A 21227-nucleotide genomic window follows, 5' to 3' on the forward strand; every position below is an offset into this window, starting at 1 on the left:
GCACCCCGGTGGGAGGCCGGCTGGCGAGGTTCGTCAGCGTGTGGGAGTCCATCTCCACCGACCGTTGGGTGCTGGACGCCCTGGCCCAAGGGCACGCCCCCTGAGTTTCAGAAGAAGTGCCCTCGCGTTCCACCCGTGGCCAGGAAGGAAAACCACGACCCTCAACTACTGTTGGAAGTAAGGGCGATGCTCAAGAAGGGTGCCATCGAGCTCGTCCCAAAGAGGCTTCGGGGCTCTGGAGTTTACTCAAGGTACTTCCTCGTAAAAAAGACAGGAGGATGGCGCCCCATCCTGGACCTGCGACGACTGAACAAGTACATCAAGGCACAGAAGTTCCGTATGGTCACCCTCCAGCACGTGCTGGGACAGCTGGAGGAGGGCGATTTTCCTGCCGTCGTTGGACTTGGAGGATGCGTACTTCCACATCCCCATTCTAAAGACACCGAAAGTTCCTCAGGTTCGTGGTCCAAGGGCGGCACTACCAGTTCAAGGCCCTCCCATTCGGATTGAAGTCGGCACCCAGGGTGTTCACCAAGTGCCTCGCACCGATGGCGGCACGGCTGCGCCTGCAGGGGATCCACGTCTACCCCTACCTGGACGACTGGCTCATCCGGGCAAGGACAAGGGAGGTCGCCGTGGAGCACACTGCGAAGACCGTCCAGCTGCTCACGGACCTGGGATTCTCCATCAACTTTCCAAAATCCCATCTGGTTCCGTCGCAAGTCGCCCTGTTTCTGGGAGCCAAGCTCGACAGTGGAGCGGCTGGTCTCGCTGTCGGAGGAAAGGACCAGGACCATTCTGGGCAAGGTGCAGCATCTGCTGGCCACGGACATAGCCAGGGTAAGATCTATCAAGTCCCTCCTCGGGATGATGTCCTCCTGCATTTATCTGGTGCGCGTTTGCAGGCTTCGGATGCACCCCTTACAAGAGTTCCTCGACGCCCGCTGGGTCCAGTCGACCGGCAGCTTCGAGGACAGGATCCCTCAACGAGAAGTTCCGTCAGGTGATCCGGTGGTGGGGTACCCGCGCCCATCTGTCGGCAGGCACAGACTTTCAGACCCCAGCTCACCAGGTGACGGTGACGACGGACGCCTCCCTGGAAGGTTGGGGAGCGCACTCCGGAGATCTTCACGCGAGAGGCCTTTGGCTCCCGGAGGAGAAGTCACTCCACATCAACATCTTGGAGCTCTGCGCAGTGTTCTGGGCCCTCGGGTCCTTTCTTCCATCCCTCAAGGGCAAGGTGGTGAGGATCTTCACCGACAACACCACCACGATGTTCTACATCCGGAAGCAGGGCGGAACCAGGTCCCAGGCCCTATCCAAGGAAGCCCAGGAACTGTGGCATTGGGCCGTCGCCCAACGGATGTTCCTAGTGCCTCTTCATCTGGCAGGAATAAAAAACACGATTTCCGACTCACTCAGCAGGGAGCTGCGCTCGTGCCACGAGTGGGAACTACGCCAGGATCAAGTGGATCGACTGTTCCGACGATGGGGCGAACCCCAAATCGATCTCTTCGCGACGGCGACGAATTCCAAGTGCCGGAGGTTCGTCAGCAGGTTCCCCCAGCCGAGGAGCATGGCGATGCTTTCTCGTTCCCCTGGGACGGCCTATTTCTTTATGCGTTCCCTCCGCCTCCATTGCTGCTCCGGATTATCAACCAGCTCAAGAGATCCCGGTGCAGGATGACCCTCGTCGAACCGGCGTGGCTGAGACAGATCCGGTTCCGGACCTTCTGGACTCGTCAACGTCCACACCAGTCAAGCTGCCGACGGAGGCAGACCTTCTCTCCAGAGAAAGAGGCGCCATTCTTCACCACAACCTGGAGTCGCTGAACTTGCAGGCCTGGCACCTGCAGCACGAGAGTTTGGAGGGTACGACATCCCGGCCGACTGCAGAGAGGTTCTTGCAAAGGCCAGGGCGTCCTCAACTCTCAAGTGCTACGGACATAAATGGAAGAGGTTCGCTGTCTGGTGCCGTGCACAGAAGATTAACCCTCCTGCGGATTACGGCCCCTCAAGTACTGCCGTACCTACTGTCGCTGGCCAAAGCTGGACTGGCTCACGCCTCCATCAAAATACATCTGGCTGCAATCTCCCGATATACCAGGACTACGGGACGGGCGTCCTTGTGTTCGCATCGCCTGGTGAAAGAATTCATGAAGGGACTATTCTGATCATTCCTGCCGGTGAAGGCTCCTGCCCTGGCCTGGGAGCTTAATGTGGTGCTGACCAGGCTCATGGGGGGGGGGGGGGGGGAGAGACCATTGGAGCCTATGCATTTGGCGCCTTTGAAGTTCCTGTCATGGAAGACAGCTTTCCTCGTGGCCATCACCTCCGCACGATGAGTGGGAGAGATCCAGGCCCTATCTTGCAAGCCTCCATACTTGACTTTTCATGACACGAGGGTGGTGCTGAGGACGCACCCCTCCTTTATGTCCAAGGTGCCATCGGACTTCCACCTCAACGAGCCCTTGGTGTTGCCAGTTTTCTTTTCGTCGCAGGCCGAGAGGACTTTGCACTCGCTGGATGTAGCTAGAGCGCTGAAGTTCTACGTGGACCGCACAAAGAGTTTTCGGAAGACATCGCAGCTGTTTGTGAACTTTGGGACTGTGAATCAAGGGAAGGCTCTCTCGAAGACTTCCATTTCCAGATGGCTCTCCGGCTGCATCATGCACTGTCACCTGTTGGCAAACCAACCGCTGCCCGGCTGTCCGAGAGCCCATTCGACCAGAGCGATTGCTGCTACCACGGCGTTCCTGTCTGGTGTGCCCCTGCTGGACATCTGCAGGGCTGCGATGTGGAGGTTGACGCACACCTTCACAAGATTCTACTGCGTCGATCGGGACTCCAGGGAGGAGTCCAGGGTCGGCCAAGCACTGCTGCGCAACCTGTTCGCCTAAGGTGAGCCTGGTGAGGAGGTAAGAGATGCTTAATGTTGAGTTGTTGTATTGCTTAATGTTGAGCCTGTTGCCACCTCCCGTGGTTGTGCATGTGTGTACTGCTATGTATTCTCTTACTCATGAGCATTTGAATCCATGCCTGACCCCATGCTGGAGAAGGAACAAGTTACTTACCTGTAACTGTTGTTCTCCAGCGTGGGTCTGGCATGGATTCACATGCGAACCCTCCCGCCTACCCCTCTGCGGCTCTTCACTTGGTCATACTGCCACTTTACGTGCTACCAAATCTGAGGATGGCTGCCGGAGGCGGGGCTTAGGGAGAGGGCAGTCATTGGCTGGGGGCAGTATGACCCAGAGACCAGTGATTGGTTACTACTAAGAAAGACAGATCAGAAACAAAACTGATACCGATTTTTTTTCTATACCGAGGATCCCCGGCCTGACGACTGGGAATATTCATGAGCATGTGAATCCATGCCAGACCCATGCTGGAGAACAGTTACAGGTAAGTAACTTGTTCCTTACTTTCTGTGCACTGCCAACATTGAAAAAAGAATCTCGGATTCAAGGTAGAGAACACTCCCTATCAATTCAACCTACTCCCCTTCAGCATTTGGCCCAGCACTGAGGGTGTTTAATCAAGGTACTAGCAGTGGCGGGAGCTCGCCTGCGCAGGCTGTCTACTCCAGTGTACCCTTATCTCGACGACTGTCTCATTTGCACCAGGTGTGTCTGGAGAATACCCAAAAGACTGTAGATCTTATTTTCAACCTGGGGTTCTCAATCAACAGCAAAGTAAAGTCTAGTCCCCAGTCAAGTCAAACAAGTTCAGTCTCCTAGAAACTGAACAAAAGATGAGCTCCCCTTCCCCCTCAGTCGAGAGGGATCAATACATGTTGTTCCTGACCCCTCAGTATGTAATAGGAACAAAGGTTCAGACTGACTACCCCTCTCTCTAAGATCTAACGGCACACCTGGTAGAGGTGCGGCAAGGCTGGTGTGTAAAATCAGCAGCAGTTGCCTTGGGAAAGAGACAGTTTATAAACAGACCCGTAATAATTATAACAATAAATCTCTTTAATATGTTCTATAAAAAATATGTTGTAGAAAAATATATATGTTCATAGGCTTTATCATATCTCACTCATACCATTCATATCGGTGCAAACATTCTGTGACAATCAGGTGCAAAAGTTAACAATCTCTTAAAACATATCAGTTGTTGTTGATATGGGAAAACAATAAGAAAAAACACAATCGAATTTTCTATAGGTCGACATATGTTTCGGCCCCTTTCAATAGTCCCATCGTTGTCTGCGGTGGTCTAAGTGGTTAGTGCTGGGCCATCTTCAGGACAGTGATGATTTGCTACAAGCTTAACGTCTTCACCCTGATTCTGTATGACAAGCCAAATCAGTGGCCGAGAAAATGACGGAGAAGGAATTGGGGGGTATCTTCAATAATCCCCTGATCTACGGCCTAGTGTCCCTTACGTGATGAGTGGCACTTTAGAGAACTGAGGCTCCATCATGGACCAGTTCCAGTGTCGGGAGGTTTTCTTCCACCCTCGACCTCGTGATGTCTTTTTCGAACGTTTTAACGATGCAGCGTTGTTCTTCGAGCGGCGTCTACTTTGTTCCTATTTCCTTTACCCTCCCTGTCTACAGACTTGTCCCCCCGTTAACAAAAAATATTTGGGAGTACCCATTATTATACCTACCCTCAGTATGTAGCCAGTCATCCAGTAACCCTACAGAAAGCCATCCTGCATCTGTCTAGTTCCACAAACCGGTCTGTGTCCTATGCAGGAGAGGCTCTTGAGTCAATGGTGTCAGGCAAGCGGTCAGTGGGATGATGGAGTAGTTGTCTCGACAGCCCTCGTTCAGTCTCTGCAGTGGGGGTCGAAGGAGAACCTTCTGAAGGGGAAATCCTTTAGCATCCCCACAGTAGAAGCCATTTTCACGATGGACAAATCAATGTCTGGACGGGGAGCACACCATTTAGAACAGACGGCGCACGGCATGTAGTCGCAATCAATAGCGACCAAACTAATCAATCTGTTCGAACTACTTGCTGTGTTCAAAGTCCACAAGCCTTTCAAACACAGCTACAAGGAAGACCATTCTTGCCCTTACAGAAAGCGCTGCGGTCATGTATTACCTGAATGAACAGGGAGGGGCACTCGCTCTCCAGTGCTGTGCAAACTGTCTCAGAACATTTGGAAATGGGCACTCAAGCACATGTTTCTGTTGCCACATGTTCCAGGGGAACACAATCTTCTGGCAGACTTACTCCGCAGAGAATTGCAGCTACCTGTATAACACAAGTGGTGCTTGCAAGAACACATCTTACACAATGTCTTTGCAGAATGGGGTTATCCAGACATCAACCTTTTTGCAATACTGGAGAATGCACAACCTCCAGGTACCCACTGGGAAAGTCCAAAGGGAATGGTCTCTGGATAACATGGTCAGGGAGATATGCTTATGCTTTTCCCCTAGTTCCCCCTACTCAACAGGATAGTTCACAAGATGCACCAGTAACCGGTCACACTGATCCTGTTGGCACCAATGTGGGCTTGACAGCCATTCATCTTCTGAGACGGTCACTTTCCCCACCAAGGAAACTGCCTTGCCCATACAAGATGCTGTCACCAGACCAAGGGAAAAACCTTACACCCGTGCCCTTGAATGCTCCACTTAGCAGCTTGGCTTCTGAAGTCATAGAGTTTGGGCACCTCTACCTCTAAGATGTATGGATCTTCTTAGAGACGCACAGAAACCTAATACCAGACATTGTTACAAATAAATGCAAACCTTTTTCTCATCTGGTGCAATACTAAGAACATCACCCCTATTGACTGTTCTCCTAAAGATCTAGTCCTTTTATCAAACACACCTTAGATTCAGGACTTTTTCAACTCACTAGAGGTCCACCTTGCTGCCCTCTGCTTACACATCTCGGAGCAAGGTTTCCTGGTGGAAAATTCCAATAATTAAGGCATTCATGGAATGGGTAAAAAGACTTCTCCCTCCTATTTCTAATCTAACTCCTGGATGGGACTTGAATGTTGTTCTTACAAGACTAATGGGACCTCCTTTTGAGCATCACATAAGGTTAGTGTTGAGGCTCTCGCCTATAGGGCTACTTTTCTGGTGGCTATCACCTCTATCATGAGTTGCTGAACTGCAGGCTCTTAATTCAAGACCCATTTGTTATCATTCAGAAAGACAGTGGTACTGCGCATACCCCCACGCTTTGCGCTTGATTTAATTTCTAAGTTCCACATGAAAGAATCCATCGAACTTCCAACTTTCTTTCGGAATCCCACTAACTCAGCTGAAGGAAGCCTCCATACACTAGATGTTGGGAGAGCAGTGGTGTATTGAATTGATAAAACAAAACGAAGAAAGGCAGACCAATTCTTAGTCTCTGTTGCCGCTGGTAGAGATGGTGACCCTGTCTCTAGGCAATCTTTAGATTATTTTTAAATGCATCCAACTATGTTACTCTTGCTAAGAGAGACTTGCCCTTTACGCCTAGAGCACATTCTACTTGAGGCACAGGCGCTACTATAGCTTTTATTGCAAATGTTCCTCTTGATTCTATTTGCCAAATGGCAACCTAGAGTTCTGTTCACACTTTCACTCAACATTACTGCTTAGACACACAGTCTAAGATGGATTTTCATGTTGGGGAGGCAGTGCTAAGACATCTCTTTGCTACTGTTCCTTCACACATCCCACCACCAACTCCTGGTTCTGCTCGCTAGTCTATGCATAGCATGTGATTCTAAGCAGATTCACAGTAATCAGTAGACCTACATTACTCACTGTAATCATATTCCTGGTGCTTGTATCTGCTTAGATTCACATGCACCCCACCCTTCATGCCCTCTTGTAGATGAAGGAACATGTACATCTTTCACCTTCTTTTCTTCCGTTCCCAAGCATTCGATCAGGCTCCCTCATGGAAGGAGGACCTCGACGCATGAAGCATTTTGGGTACACTATAAGTCACGTTGGGGATAGTGTTAGTTGTGCCCATGTCGATGTCTCTTTTCGATCTTTGGAGAAACAAAATGCAATACTCTGCAATTACCACTAGATGCCGGACTATACGCACAGCATGTGAATCTAAGCAGATGCGAGCACCAGAAATACGATTACGGTGAGTAATGTATGTCATATACAGTCACCTTTTAGGTTTTTAGGAATGCATTCAATAACGTATTCAACTAAAATAATGTAAGTAGTGATGCTGCAGAATGGAACCAAGTCACAAGAAATCTACCCTAACTTTATAAATCCAATCCCTATGATGAGTGGGGCCTTATGCCCCAAAGTTTTTCTCTTCGGAAAAGGGTCTGATGTAGAAAGTGTTCTTGTTTTGGTGAAATGTTCCACATAGATTGTCAACAAAATGACTGGCAGGAACAGAATTTTACTTATCTTTCAGGTATAGCAACTTTTAGATGCAATGATCAAAAAGCGATGAAATAGAATATACCTTAGCATAAGCTTTGGTTAGTCCAAGGAGAACAGGGTCAGAGTAATGCATTGTGTGTACTTAGCCCCCTGACTCAGATTTTTCCAGATGACTAGGTGGATCGACTGGTGGGGGGAAAAGGTGGGGGATGGGTATGTTTTCCCACAGTTGTTTCCAGTGAGAGGTGCCCACAAGCTGCAGGTGCAAGGATTCTTCCGGTCAGTTCCAGGAGCAGAGTGCAGCCCTTTGCAAAGACGAAATGTATAAGGCACTGATGCAGACCTTCAGGACACTTCACAAGTCAGAAGAAGGCAAGTTCCAGCAACAGCCACCGCACACGGCGACGGCAGGTGTGTCCTTCCAGCCGCAGTTGAAGACAATCTTCCTGAGCAGGATCCCTTTAAGTTGGGAGGCTGAAATTCAGCATGAAGGCGACTTGCACCACAAGCTGGCAACTGCAAAAGATCTGCCATAAAATGCAGAACAGCAATGTTTCTAGCACGGTAGCCCTCTGGAAAACTGGTCAGTCCACCGGGTGGTCCAGCGGCACTTACGAAGGTTTAGGACGGCTGGATCCTCAAACACGTTGAGATTGTTTGGTCCATCAAGTTCATGGGTTGAACCACTCGTGGCCTTTGTAGATTAGGTGGTCCAACAGGGCTTCACCGGGCCAAACGCAGAAGGGGTATGCTGTGCCTTTTTGGGAGTCATCCACAGATCGTCAGTCAGCTGCTCTACACAGGATTCTTGGCTCCAACGCTGATGTGAAGAAATAGCTGCAGGAATCCTCTTATCCAGAATGCTGGCTGGAAGCAAGTCAATGCCCACCAATGGTATGGATCTGCACCATTCAACAGAGACCACTGTGGGGTTTCACTCAGTCGCTGGGTTTGCCTCAACTTTCATCCCCCTCCCACTTCTGATGCTCCCGCTGATTCTGTCCGCTCTAATCTGCACCTCTCCATCTCTAACACCCTTGTCCCTTTCATGAGGATCCGCCTGAAACCTCCCTCCAAGAACTGGTACGACTCAGAACTACTATCTCTGAAACGCAAGTTTAGAGTTGCTGAACGAAAGAGGCAGACCTTGGGTTTACCCAAGGACAAACTGACCTGCCGCCTGCTCCAAAGGCAATATCGCTTCTCTATCCGCTCTAAGAAGCGGGCCCACATACAAGCCTGCATCTCTGAAGCCACTAACACAGCCAAACGTTTCAAATTCTTCAAGGAATCCAGTTGCAGTTTCCACCTCTCCTTTCTTCCCAGGCTCTCTGCACCGCTTTGCCTCCCATTTCACATCACTCAGGCCGTCTTGTCCTCACTCTCTTCTCTTCCACCCCCTCACCTGCTCCCCTGCCTCCCTCGGCTCCCCTCCTTCCACTAACCTCGCTGTGCTCTCTCCTGCCCGTAGCACCATATGAGGTCTTAAAAGGGAAGCTCTATGAAGGGCTCCACCAACAGGTGCTCCCCTGCTCTTCCAAGACCATTAAGGACAACCTCTCCTCTCTTGTCCCAGCTCTTGTTGACTCCTGCAACTACTCCTTCACCACTGGCTCCTTTCAACCCCATCTCTCAAGCACTCCCTTGTGCACCCTCTCTTAAAATAAATAAATAAAAACTGTCTGCTGTCCCCTCCTGCCTGGCTACCTATTGCCCTATTTCCACTACTGGGCATCCAGAGGCACGGAAACGGCTATCCTGAACACCTGTGAAACCATGCTCGCAAATCTAGACTCTGCCTTTGACATGGTCAACCATTTTATCCACATAAAATGACACCCTCTGCATCACTGCCTGAGCACTGGATTGGCTGACCCCTTTACTCATTAACTGCCTTTCGCTGCTGCAGCTGGTCCCTTTCTTCTCCACCACCACACTCTACCTGTGGCGGCCCCTGGTGCTCTATCCTATCGCATTGGCTATTCCGTAACCATCTCGCCCCTCTTGCTCACCTGATCTGATCTCCTTCTCTCCTCATTTCCTTTGTTTTGCCAATGACACCCAGCTTTCCTTCTGCTACCTCCTCTCTCATCACTTACTGTCTGTTCGCCATTCAGGCATGGTGTGCAGCTAATGATCTTTGTCTTAGTGCCCGTAAGACAGAGATCCTTCTCATTGGAACACCTGTGCCCTCTTTTCCTCCTAACCTCTGGCCACGTTCTTGGGCCCTGTATGCCCTCCATCCTGTGAGGGCAAAAACCTCAGTGATCTTCGATTCATTCTGCTCTCTCCTTCACCCCTCACATCATGGACCTTTAAAGTCCCACTTTCAACTCCACCTCCTCAGAGGCATTCTTCCTTTCCTCGCCTTACCCCAGAAGCTCAATGTCTCCAGAACTCTGGTCCTCTCCAGGCTGGACTACTGTAACAGCCTTTTTCTCAATCTCCCTCTTTCCTCCCTTCTACCCCTCCAGCTAATCCAGAATATGGCTGCACGATTTGTCCTTGTTCTCCAACCCAGGGACCATAAAATCTCTCCACTGGCCCACTGTCACTGCAAGGATCAAATTCAAGACCCTCTACATCATCCACGAGGCCTTCTGGGGCCTTGGACCAGGCTATCTCCAACTTTCCCCTCCCTAAATACTCGCCTGCTAGAGCCGTATGCTTTTCTAACTCCAACTCTGACTGTAGGGCGCTTCTCTAAGCAGAGCATGGGGGTGGGGTGGTAGGTGTCTCTCCTCAGCTGGTGCCTCCCTTTGGAACAGCCTCCCTGCCCCTCTCAGACTTGAGCCGACCTCCTTAAGTTCCAGAAACCGCTCAAAACTCTGCTTTTCTCTACCTCTTTCCCTTCCCTGTTAATCACCCCACTGCTGCTGTGACCAGTGGCCTGATCCTCAGGAGTCTCAAAGGATTCCAGGCCCTTCTTCATTGTCGATACCAGCACCCCCCACCTCCAGTTCACTGCCCTTACAGGCCCCTGCTTGGCGACTCCATCACACCCATGGGTGTCGCCTACACCAGCACTTAGCCCGAGAGTCTTCTCCTTGGCTCTCCTTAGCATTTCCCTCCCGGGCCCACCACCAGCACTTGTCCACGGCCTCCGCCCTTCCATTCCATCCCAACCTCCTGCGCTTCTCCTCACTGCACTTGAACGTCCGAATGCCACAAGGCCTAGTAGGACCACAACTGTTTATTTACTGTTTTTGCCATTGTTATTTCCCTGTTCCCTTCCCATTTAGCCTTGTGGCGCATTGAAACAATTCTGTTGTATAAAGCACCTTACAAATGCTCAATAAAATAAATGTCCCACCCTCTGACTTTCAGACACCATAGATGTGGACTGGGACCAGAGAGTCCCACCCCTTTCTGGGCCAATCACACACAAATGCATCACTAGCCCGCAAAAGAAGCAGCTTTCCCATGCAAGTGCATGGCCTTCCAGGTTTCCAGACCTGAAAAGGCAGGGAAAAGGCCAAACAACAATATGTCCAAAGAGCAAGCAGAAATCGTGTGGCCCTATCATGTTAGGGCAATAGCCAGGTTTTGTAATCCTATGTTTTAAACACGAGTGTTCACGCTAAAAATAATGCAAAATGTGTAATTGTGATTTCTGCCACCAGCTTGTCTTTAAGCACATATAACAGTAACCAAAAATCCCACGTGTAAAAGACTAGGGTGATGCAAAAGCTTCCCCACTGTACTGCATTGTAGGATGTTTTCCCTGTTAGAAAGTTACCAAAAAGGTAAAAGGCAAAAAGACAAAAGGGAAACAGTTTCCCAGTACTGATAGTCTGAAGGACTGATCACTTCCCTGTAACAAAATGAGCAAAAGGCCAGGGGAGTGAAGCCAAAGGCTTCACTTCCCTGTTAAGTCAGGACCAGTTAGAAAACAAAAGCAAACATTTTGGGGTTTCATAGAACTATGGAGGGATAGTTGCCAAAAGTGACATCTTTCCTAAACTAAAGCACACATATCCCTAGAAAATAAACCATGATTTATCTTGCTCCAATGGGTAGGAGCCCCATGTGGTGCTTAATGGACAAAATCCAAGATATTGGACTTAGTTCATAGTACCGAACTCTCCCTTTATGGCACAGTTGCCAGAAAGCAGATCATGATGAGAAGAGAGGCAGTGTTAAAACTCCCGTAGCGTATAGAATTATAGCTTATAGAAATCAAATAAAAAGGGAGGGAAGCACCTTACCACTTGTAGCTCAAGACAAAGGGTATTGTAAGGGCAAGTCAGCTGCGAGTTCCCGTGGGGGGTTAATGGAGGCAGCCTCTTGACTGCCAGATGATGCTTGAAAAACCTCTTGAGTTCTGAAGAGTTCTTTTAAAGAAAAATTTAGCAAGTGCCTGGTTTCTGAGGGGTGCTGGAAAGTCCGAAATATGCATGTATGCTGAGTGGTACTTTGGGAAGTCTATAAAGTATCTAAAGCCTGTAACAGATTTCACAAAGCCTAAACTGCACCGAAAACCTGGGACATGTCAAGAACCTTCTAGAATATTTGATCAGGGAGGTGCTGTAGAGATTAAAATTAGCACTTGAGACTGAATATGGTAAAGGTGAACAAAGCCCATGGTCCAGAGGGACTGAGATTTGGGAAAGACATGCAGAAGCCACATTTAATTAATACACCTGTGCCACGGTGGGTCAGACTCTAAAGCCAAGGTCAAAATCTGAGATCTGTTGAAATTAATGATGGGAGCCTGGTAATAGAGCTAAGGTCGACACGGATATCCATGAAGAGCCTGTCCAGTAGGATGGGATGGTACTCTGAGGATCTGGGGTTGTGCAACACACAGGTCTGCAACAGTTCTGGTCCTTAGCTATTGTGGGGTTTAGTGATTTGCAGGGCTAACTATGCAGTTTACAAGCAAGTGTTTTCCAGTTGCTTTTACAGAGGCAAGGCTACTTTGCGTAAATTGCATGTCTGTACTAAAAAATATGGGCCATTAATTCAGTCAAGCGGGAATGGACTACTCGACTATCTTTATATAGAAACGTGTACCTTCAGTGACTACGGCCCCCTGTGCGCACATGTTAATGCTGTGGTTGAACAGTATGCTGAGGTTTCATACTTTGGTAGCAGTGGTTTTCCATGCAATTAATCCATGTTTGCTCAACTTTTCCTACCATTGCCTAAGTTGGCCCCTTAAGCTCTGACTTCATTTCCATATTTTCTGGGCTCAGGTTTAGCCATCTTGCCTACATTCAAATGGAGACTTCGGTCAAGCAAATTTTTGGACATTCCAGGGCCACATAGTGGCTGCTTTGCCAAGCAGGCTACCTAAATCTGCTTGACATCAGTATACTGCTAGCATTGCAGAGCATACCACGAGATGCTATCAACCAGCTGTTCGACATAAAGTTGAACAATGAAGGAGGGATGAGGAATCCTCTTGGACCTCATAAAGGACAAAACCATGAAGTAAGGCGAGGGATTGTAATCTCCCTAATTACAATCAAGAGGAACTGGGCCGAAGAAAACAATGCACTCAGACAAGTACAAAAAATGTAACAAATTTCACTGTTAAAAGCTTTTGTAACGGGGATCAAGTTATGGACAACGCAGCATTCTCCAATACTGTCTCGTTGGTTACAGGAATGTCATCGCATTTTAAGGCGGTGTGAAGCCACAAAATAAAGATACATTGCCAAAAATCTACAGTGGAATGGGATTGGTTAGTTAAGTAGGCTACATATATGGGATTACTGCATTTATTGGTCAAACCATATCTGGTGGCTCCTCCTGTGACCACCTCCTAAAGGTTGCAACTACAGGTATGTCCGGTTAGTGTGTTGTGATTGGGCCATGCAACAAAGTGTGAGCCCGAGTGGAAGGTGAGTGGGGCTTGGTCAGAGAGGGTCATCGGCCTTGGCGCTTTGGAAAGTTACCAGCCCAAGTGCAACTATTCAAGGTGGTGGGAACAGTCCCAAAGTTGCTGCTTGTGCCCAACAAGTTACCATCTCTGTTCCTCTAGGCCTTGAGACAGAACATGCTTTGAACCTGGTATTACTTTTGTATCATCGTGCCCTCAGCTGGATGGGAACAACGGTCTCCGTCTAACTCGAATGAATAGGCTTTGTCTTCCAGGTTCAGATCATGTGTGTAGGGACCACAAACTTGATTTTTCTCTGCTTGGATTTATGAGGATTTTCAACTTGGGCACACACAAGGTGTCCCATCTCGTGTGTGTAATATGAAACTTTCTCTTTAGGTGTCCTTGGCAGGAATATGCACACTTTCTGCACTGACAGCCTGGCCTTGGCATCCCTGCGAAATCAGCACATTCAGTCTCTCTCTGCAGTCTCGAGTACTTTCAACACCTTCCATTTATTTCCGTGTAGTTGTGGCTTCCATCTTGATTCAGATGGCCATTCAAGCTAATTGCAGTTAGCGGCAGCACGCGGTTTATGTATTCTTGTGCAACTTGCGGATACTGCATAGCAAAGGTGTTTGTCCTCCATCTAATTGGGTCATAAGTATGGTCTTCGTGTCTGAAAGCAGTTTAATATAAGTCTGTGTAGCTCTGTGCAGGAATGTATGTTTCATGTCCAACGCATCTGTCATTAACGTCATCAGCTTCTCATGGTCACAATTAGTCTACCTGCTCCATCGGCTGCAGACTTCTCTTCAGTGACTTCATCAGGATAGAGTCTAAATGACTGTCTATGTGAACAGTGTTTCTCACACCTGCTCTCCTCTCAATATGGGACAACCTAAAAACAAACGCAGCCTCGGACAACAGTACCGCCCTGATTCTCCTTGATCTGTCTGCAGCCTTCGACACTGTGAACCACGCCATCCTCATAAAGAGATTAGAAGGACTAGGGATAACAGACACTGCCCTACTATGGATCAAATCCTTCCTAACAAACAGAACAGACAGTATGGATGAAACCTTTTAACTCCAAACCCAGAGACGCCACGTGCGGAGTCCCACAAGGATCATCCTTCTCACTGCTTCTATTCAACATCTACATGTACCTATTGATCAAACTTATCAACAAACATGGCCTCACATGCTACAACTACACCGACGATAATCAAATCTTCAACATACAAGATACCCGAGAAGAAAACACCACACTAGAGAATTGCCTTTGCGACATATTCAACTGGATGAACCTCAACCATCTCAAAATCAACCCAGGCAAAACAGAGATAATGATCGTTTCAAAAAAGGAGGAGACATCAACTACATCCCCTGGCCAAGAGAGCTCAGCAACACACCAGAACCATCATCAATTGTAAGAAGCCTAGCAGTCCTGATGGATAACAACCTCACTCTAGAGTCACAAGTAAACTCGGTAATCAAGAAATGTTTCTTCCTCCTGCAAGCAGCAAAAAGGATCCTACCGTTCCTGTCATTCGCCAACAAAACACTTATCATTGCTCTGATCATGTCCAGAGTAGACTATGCCAATAGCCTATACCTGGGCATGCCCGAACGACTTCTAATAAAAACTGCAACGCATACAAAATGCAGCAGCCAGACTCCTCAAGCCACACTAAAAATACTACACTGGCTACCACTAAAACAGCGAATAAAGTTGAAGTCCATGTGCATCATGCACAGAGCAATACACAAACAAGGCGCACAATTCCTAAGCGACAAACTACACCTACATCAACCGACAAGAACACTAAGATCAAGCACCGACATATGCCATGAACCAAAACCCTACAACAGAAAAACTCGGAGGATCCACTTTCTCTCACCAGGCACCCAAAACCTGGAACGACCTACCTAAGAATATACGGAACACAACAAACCACCTAGCATTCAGGAAACTCCTCAAATCATGGCTTGTCGCAGCGTAACCACAAGGGAGACGCACTAGAATGCGCAGACATTAAAACAACAATGAAAATAACTCCAACCTCGGCCTCTCTCAAATTGGACAAACACTCAAACCAAAGAACCGACCACTCGACAGAACATAAGATGATATGGAAATTTATCAACTAAAGGAAGGCTCCAGAGACTGATCACATACTTAGACCCAGACGAAAACCCTCTAGTGACTCGCCCACTCGCACGTACCGGACGGACCATATCCAGACCGGCAGACTCATTTAGATAGAATTGTGAATATTAGCATGGCCACACTTAGATGGAGTCGTGGATATCCGTGGATATTGGCCCGCGTCGCATCTAGATGGGACCTTGAATGTTAGCATGCCCGCACTTAGGTGAAACTTGAATGTCAACATGCCCACACTTAGATTTGTGAATATTAGCCTGCGTCGCATCTAGATAGGACTCTGAATATTAGCATGCCCGCACCTACGCTAAACCTGAAGGAATTCAATTCTCTAAGAACAGAGTACTACAAACTCTGGTGGCATCACGCCTGCAGAGAAACTTTACCTGAAATGTGATTGTGGTTCCACCCAATGAAAATGATGCTTGAGGGGCCTGATCCTGCAGGAAGAGAGCAGTATGTTCTATATGACTTGGCAGATACTGATTACCATTCAGTTTTGAGGGCTCACCTGCCAGAAAGTGTTCTTGGTAAAACTGGCATTGGTCAAACAAGGCAAGAAGAATTCCTGATGAGCCATGGTTGCGGAGTATCCTGGCCAAATATTGGATGGCAGGTCATCCCAAGTGACTTGAGGTTTGCCTCCAAAAAAGGTTCTTGTACTTGACCAGGGTCCTCTTTGGTTTTGTATCTTTGTTTGGGTTGACCAAATAATCTGACACTTATCGGGCAGGGCAGAATGCTCAAGTGTTCATTATCAGTTTCTGACTGAACCTTTGCATAGAATTGTCGCTGCCACAACTCGTGGCTTTTTGTCTTGGGAAATGTTCCCATAGCGGTCTGTGGCTATTTCCACTAGATCTCGGTCACTTGCAAAAAGGTACACCTCTGTGTGGTCCTCATGTTGTGAATTGGCACACAGGCTTCTTTACTTCTTGATTTCGCCACAACCCAGATATTCCTCCACTACATTCCGTATTAATGCTGAATTTGCTACAAAACTAGGATTCTTCAGTAAAGGACCCAAACGTTTACACATCTTGAATTTCAAACTGCAGGGATTGAAAGGTTCCCCTACTAACAAATGCTGCTAATAATCCTAGCTCACCCACTATCGATCCAGAGGATGCAATTCCCCCCCCCCCCCAGAGCTCATTGATGACTGTATAATCTTCAGAAGCTGTTAAAAAAGAATTCACACCAATCTTTTTGAAAATGGGTCCTCTAAAGTCTGGGTCTTTTAGTGGGAACTTGGAAGACTGAAGTGTGACCCCAGTTAAGTTTTCAGGGGTTCAGTGGGGTGGTGTTTAACACTTGGAAAAGGGAGCTTGATTGGAGGCGGGAACAGGGTGCACTGCAAAGGTGGCATCTCATGGGCTCAAATGGCACCTTTCAACATAGAAATGTGTTCAGGGAGTCTTGAACAAGGAAAATCGGCAGGGGGGGGGGTTAGCCCAATCCAAAGGTGGTCTAGAGATTGAACACAATATTCGTCAAATGTCAAGACTACTGCCTTGTGCACACAATGTCTTCATTAATATCTGCCTTGCCTTCTGAGGTACATGCAGCAGCCATACCTTTTGCAATGAGAGATCTTGGCAACAGATTCTCCAGCAATGTGGTATGAGTGGGGAACAAGGGAATTTGTAGCACAAATTGCCTGCAGAAAAATCTAAAATAAAATTGCAATCAGTGGTGGCTTAGTAGGTCCGCAGGCATAATCTACATGCACAAAGCAGATATCTGTGCCTCATTTTTGTGAGAAAAGGCACACTTTCTGCGCCAATTTCCAATAAAATCCAAACTATGTTGTGGGAAACCTGGGGTACATTTTCTAGCCTTCAACAGTTCAGGCCTGTGCCCACGCTCATCCATGCACCAGTTTCAGTGCCACTGTATTCAAATGTGCCTAATCGCACTGTTGCCATTCTGCAGGCTGTTCCGATGAACTGCTTGACCTAAACTCGTCCCTTGGGATTCTCTGGGTGTAGTTCAGCAGATGCTGTTATCTACATCATGAGCCCTCAACTAGCCTCAACTCACTGTTTCTCCATCAGCAGTGTCATGTCAAATCCCTGCACATCCACAGACCTGACCTCTCGCATTGTCCGATCTTCAATGAGACTATTTCATAAACACACGTGTTCCCAAACCCACTCTTAACCATGTATGTTCTTTAGCAGTGCCTTATATACTAACCCCACCTAGTTACATAGCAGTCATTCTTGCCAGGTCCAGTCATATATCATTGATATTACTTTGGACATTTTTTCTGCATTTATTTTTAATGCATATGAGCTCTTTCCTGTAGATCACATGTTCCCCTAGCCTTGGGAAATGCAATTCCATACTGCTTATGCCCTACATAGACTGATCGCCCATTGGCATGCATGCCATCATGACCCATTCCATTCCGGAGATGGGAGTCAAATTCTGGTTTGCATTCTGTGACTTAGGCTTGTATTTATAATGGTGAAACCAGAACTAGAAGTCCTACGAAAAATCGGACTGGGCTTTCCTCGTCCAAATGAAATGGGTCATGCTAACATTGATACATTGGCTGCACTTCCCATGATTGCCCACCTCCTCTAGGCTCATTTTGAACAACTTATTTTCCAGTTGTTCCACGGGCTACAGTCCTACATCTTTCTGTCCATCATACGAGAGACCATGCAGAAACATGGGTTTTCAATATCTTCGTCCACAGAATTGGTGATGCTGGGCTTTGCATAGCCCTGAGCTTTCAGAAATGCGAGGATGGAATTAAGAGACCAGAACATTGTCTGATTATTATTTTGTTAAAAGTGGGGTAAGGGCTTTTGGGTGGTGTTTGCTGGTAACATTTGAAAGAAGGGAGGCAATGGCCAGATTGTGTTTCAGATGTTGGCAACATCCATGAGTTGGGAAGCACAGCCCAGGGTTTGTGCGTTTTTTACTTGGCTGTGCATTGGATTGTAATAAAGGTTGGCCGAGTTCATGAGACGGGACACACTTTGGGTGTGTCTCTTGCTGGAGGAGTACATGACATGGAAAGCCTGGGAAGGGCTTGTCTTTCTGCTGCAACCCATGAGATAAAGGAGTGTGCTGTTCTCTCCATGGGAATTTAGATGGAAGGAAATGGTCTAGTGCACTTTCTCCTTTGCTGGTGACTCTAGTGCGGGTGACCCTATTAAATGGAATGCAGGATCAAGTTTGTCTCCTACTACCAGATACCATGGAGAAGTAAGCAAAATGGCAGAAGACGATCTAGAGTAGCTGGTTCAAATTCAAGATTGTCGATATTAGGATTTTCAGAATGATAATAGATGAATAGATGTTCCTGAAGGAAATATTTGTTAGGAATACTCCTTGAATAATGTTGATGTGATCAGTTGGATTTTTAAAAGTATGGAGGTTTTAATGTATTTTAATATTCTGTATTTCATCTGATTTTATGTACAGTATTTTGTGTGGTTTTTTGTAGCGTGGAATTTGTATATTATATTATGTTCGTGCACCTGCACTTGATTTGCAGCAATGAGGAAGGTTCTGTCTTCTATTGCTGATCCTGTACGTTGTATTAATGTGTTTATTTTATTGTTTAATTGGTATGTGAGAAACATTTTGTTATTGGAATATTGTTTTTTCTTTTGGGTTTGGACAATAGATGTTGTCTTATTAGAATAATTTTGTCTTTATGTAATGATTTTTGTAAGGCTTAATTTAAGCCATAAACACAATCTAATCAAAATAAAATATTGGAATTTGAAAAATGGTTATTGATTTGAACTTTAGAAAAGATCACAAATGTTACATTAACTATTGAAGTTTTGAAAATCATTGGAATTTTGATCAAAAAATATCTTGGATTAACCTATCAGTCCACATTAAAAACGATCTATGGATTTGTTGAAAGGGTGAGGATGCAGTGCCTAATTTGTGGGGGTGTTTACCAGGGCTCAGCCCTGGCACTTATTTCTGAGCCCCACCACTTATTACTTCATAATCAATCTTGAGTCTGAGGCGATGATAGCATCCATCAACCCCAATGAGCAGGTGTGAGCTGGAATGTAACCCCAAGTGTGTTGGCACTGTGGAGAGCATCTGTTGGTGGGAGCAATGGTGGGGAACTTCCCGCCTGAAGTGTCACACACATTTTAGGAAATAGTTGGACCCTGGCACTTATTTTCCTACAAATTAAGCACTGTGAGGATGCCTCCCGTTTTTGACAAGGCAGACTTTCTTCTTTCTGTCCTCTTAGCAGGACCCAACTGGGAAGCACTTGCATGTAGTCTGCTGTCAGAAATTATATCATCTGAGGCTCAGGTCAGTTGTTACTTCAAAGCAACCTTAGAAATGTGAAGGGAAGAGGGGTAAGTGAAGTAGGAATGGGGAAACGAGACCGGGTAACCTAGTTTAAGAAAAAGAAACCAGTAGTACAAAAAGTATACACATGCATAGCAAGTCCACCAGAAATCGCTGATGAAAACATGGATCCCATGTTCGCATTTCTTGCTGTCGATCTGTTCAATTGGCACAATGGATCAGTTTGTCTCTTAAAAGCATTTCTTATTGTATGGGGCAGACGAGGATCATATTAGATTGTGTCTTATAACTACTGGCAGAGCGCAGGAAATGGGTTAGCAGGGTGAGTTTCTGCTCTATTGTTGTTGGGCATCTTAAGATGGAAAGCACAGGTAATATCTGGTGTATGCCTTGTTTGTATCTTGTTTTGCCGAGTCCGTGAGACTGGAGGTAGAAGTAGCATTATTTGAGAACCTCAGATGACATGTGTTGTCCTTCTGGCATGACATGGCAACATAGGTCATTTATTTCCTGTTTTGATTCTAGAGGCTGTGGCATGATAGCATGTGTCAGCCTTGTCGGTTCTGGGAGTTTGTGCCAGGGTTTGTTTATGCCTCTTGGTTTTGGAGTCCATGAGCTGGAGGCAGAGAGGTTGCAAACTCTCTCAATGGAAAGGGAGGCACAATGAAGATGGCATGATAGCAGAGGCTAGCTTTGTTGTACCCCCCTTGATAACTTGTCCATGAGATGAGAGGCACAATTAAGGTTAGCTTTTTCTGTGCTCACTAGTGGCAATGATCATGCTTGCCAACCTGTTCTGGCTGGCTTCATGAAATTGGGGACATAGACCAGGGAGTTTTCTGATCGGTTATTGGCGGCCTGTCCTGGGAAATCAACTAATCTTCTATTTTGTTCCCATTTTAGAATCTATAATACTGACCTACTGTATGTTTTATTTCTTTTTCCCACAGGATATACTAGAGGAAGTAAAGAAAGAGCTGCAAAAAGTGAAAGAGGAGATAATTGAGGGTGAGTCCCTTTTCCCCCAAAGGATGTGGCTGGGTTACAAAGTTGATACATGAAGAAGATTCTCCTGGCCTACTGTGGAAGCTCTTGTTCTGAAGCCGCTTTCATGATTTGCGTAACAGAATGAAGAGTTCGGTTTGGTAGAGATAGATTTCAAAATGTGAGGAAAAAGGAGAATTTAATGCCATGCAAAACATGAATGTTAGTAGCTAGTAATCATGCGGAACTCCTGTGGGAAGGATAGTGGGGGGGACATGTGTAGTTGTCAGATCCACCATTGTCTTGGACTATTTTAGAAGTAATTGAGGAATGGGGCAGATTATAACATTCTGAATTGGTTTACCATTTTAGAAGCCGTTAGCACTTATGTTGAAACCATTTATTGTTATTGCGAGCGCATGATCGATGTAGCCTGCAGGTTTAGCGTAGGAGAAATAAACAGGCTAGTTGGCACAATGGACCTGTCTGGCCTTTCTGAACTTGTAGGTATTTGTATTCACTGTTTGCCAATGTAGCCATCCGCTCTATTTGGGCATAATTTCCTCGAGCCTCCAGCTCTAGATATGACCATCTGACCTCCATCAATGCCCTCT

At 46.9% G+C, this 21227-nt stretch overlaps 1 protein-coding gene across 6 annotated transcripts in view; it reads left to right on the plus strand.

Moving 5' to 3' along the window:
- The window catches only part of VASP (vasodilator stimulated phosphoprotein), a 476938-nt gene that overhangs the window by 437253 nt on the left and 18458 nt on the right, over positions 1-21227 (plus strand). For all 6 annotated transcript variants that reach the window (XM_069644704.1, XM_069644701.1, XM_069644707.1 and 3 more), the window contains one exon: positions 20580-20637. In XM_069644704.1, the coding sequence (XP_069500805.1) occupies positions 20580-20637 (58 nt within the window). The remainder of the gene's footprint in view (positions 1-20579; positions 20638-21227) is intronic.

Source organism: Ambystoma mexicanum, chromosome 2p (genome assembly GCF_040938575.1).
Source record: "Ambystoma mexicanum isolate Mex_15411 chromosome 2p, UKY_AmexF1_1, whole genome shotgun sequence".
In the NCBI taxonomy this organism is placed as follows: domain Eukaryota; kingdom Metazoa; phylum Chordata; class Amphibia; order Caudata; family Ambystomatidae; genus Ambystoma; species Ambystoma mexicanum.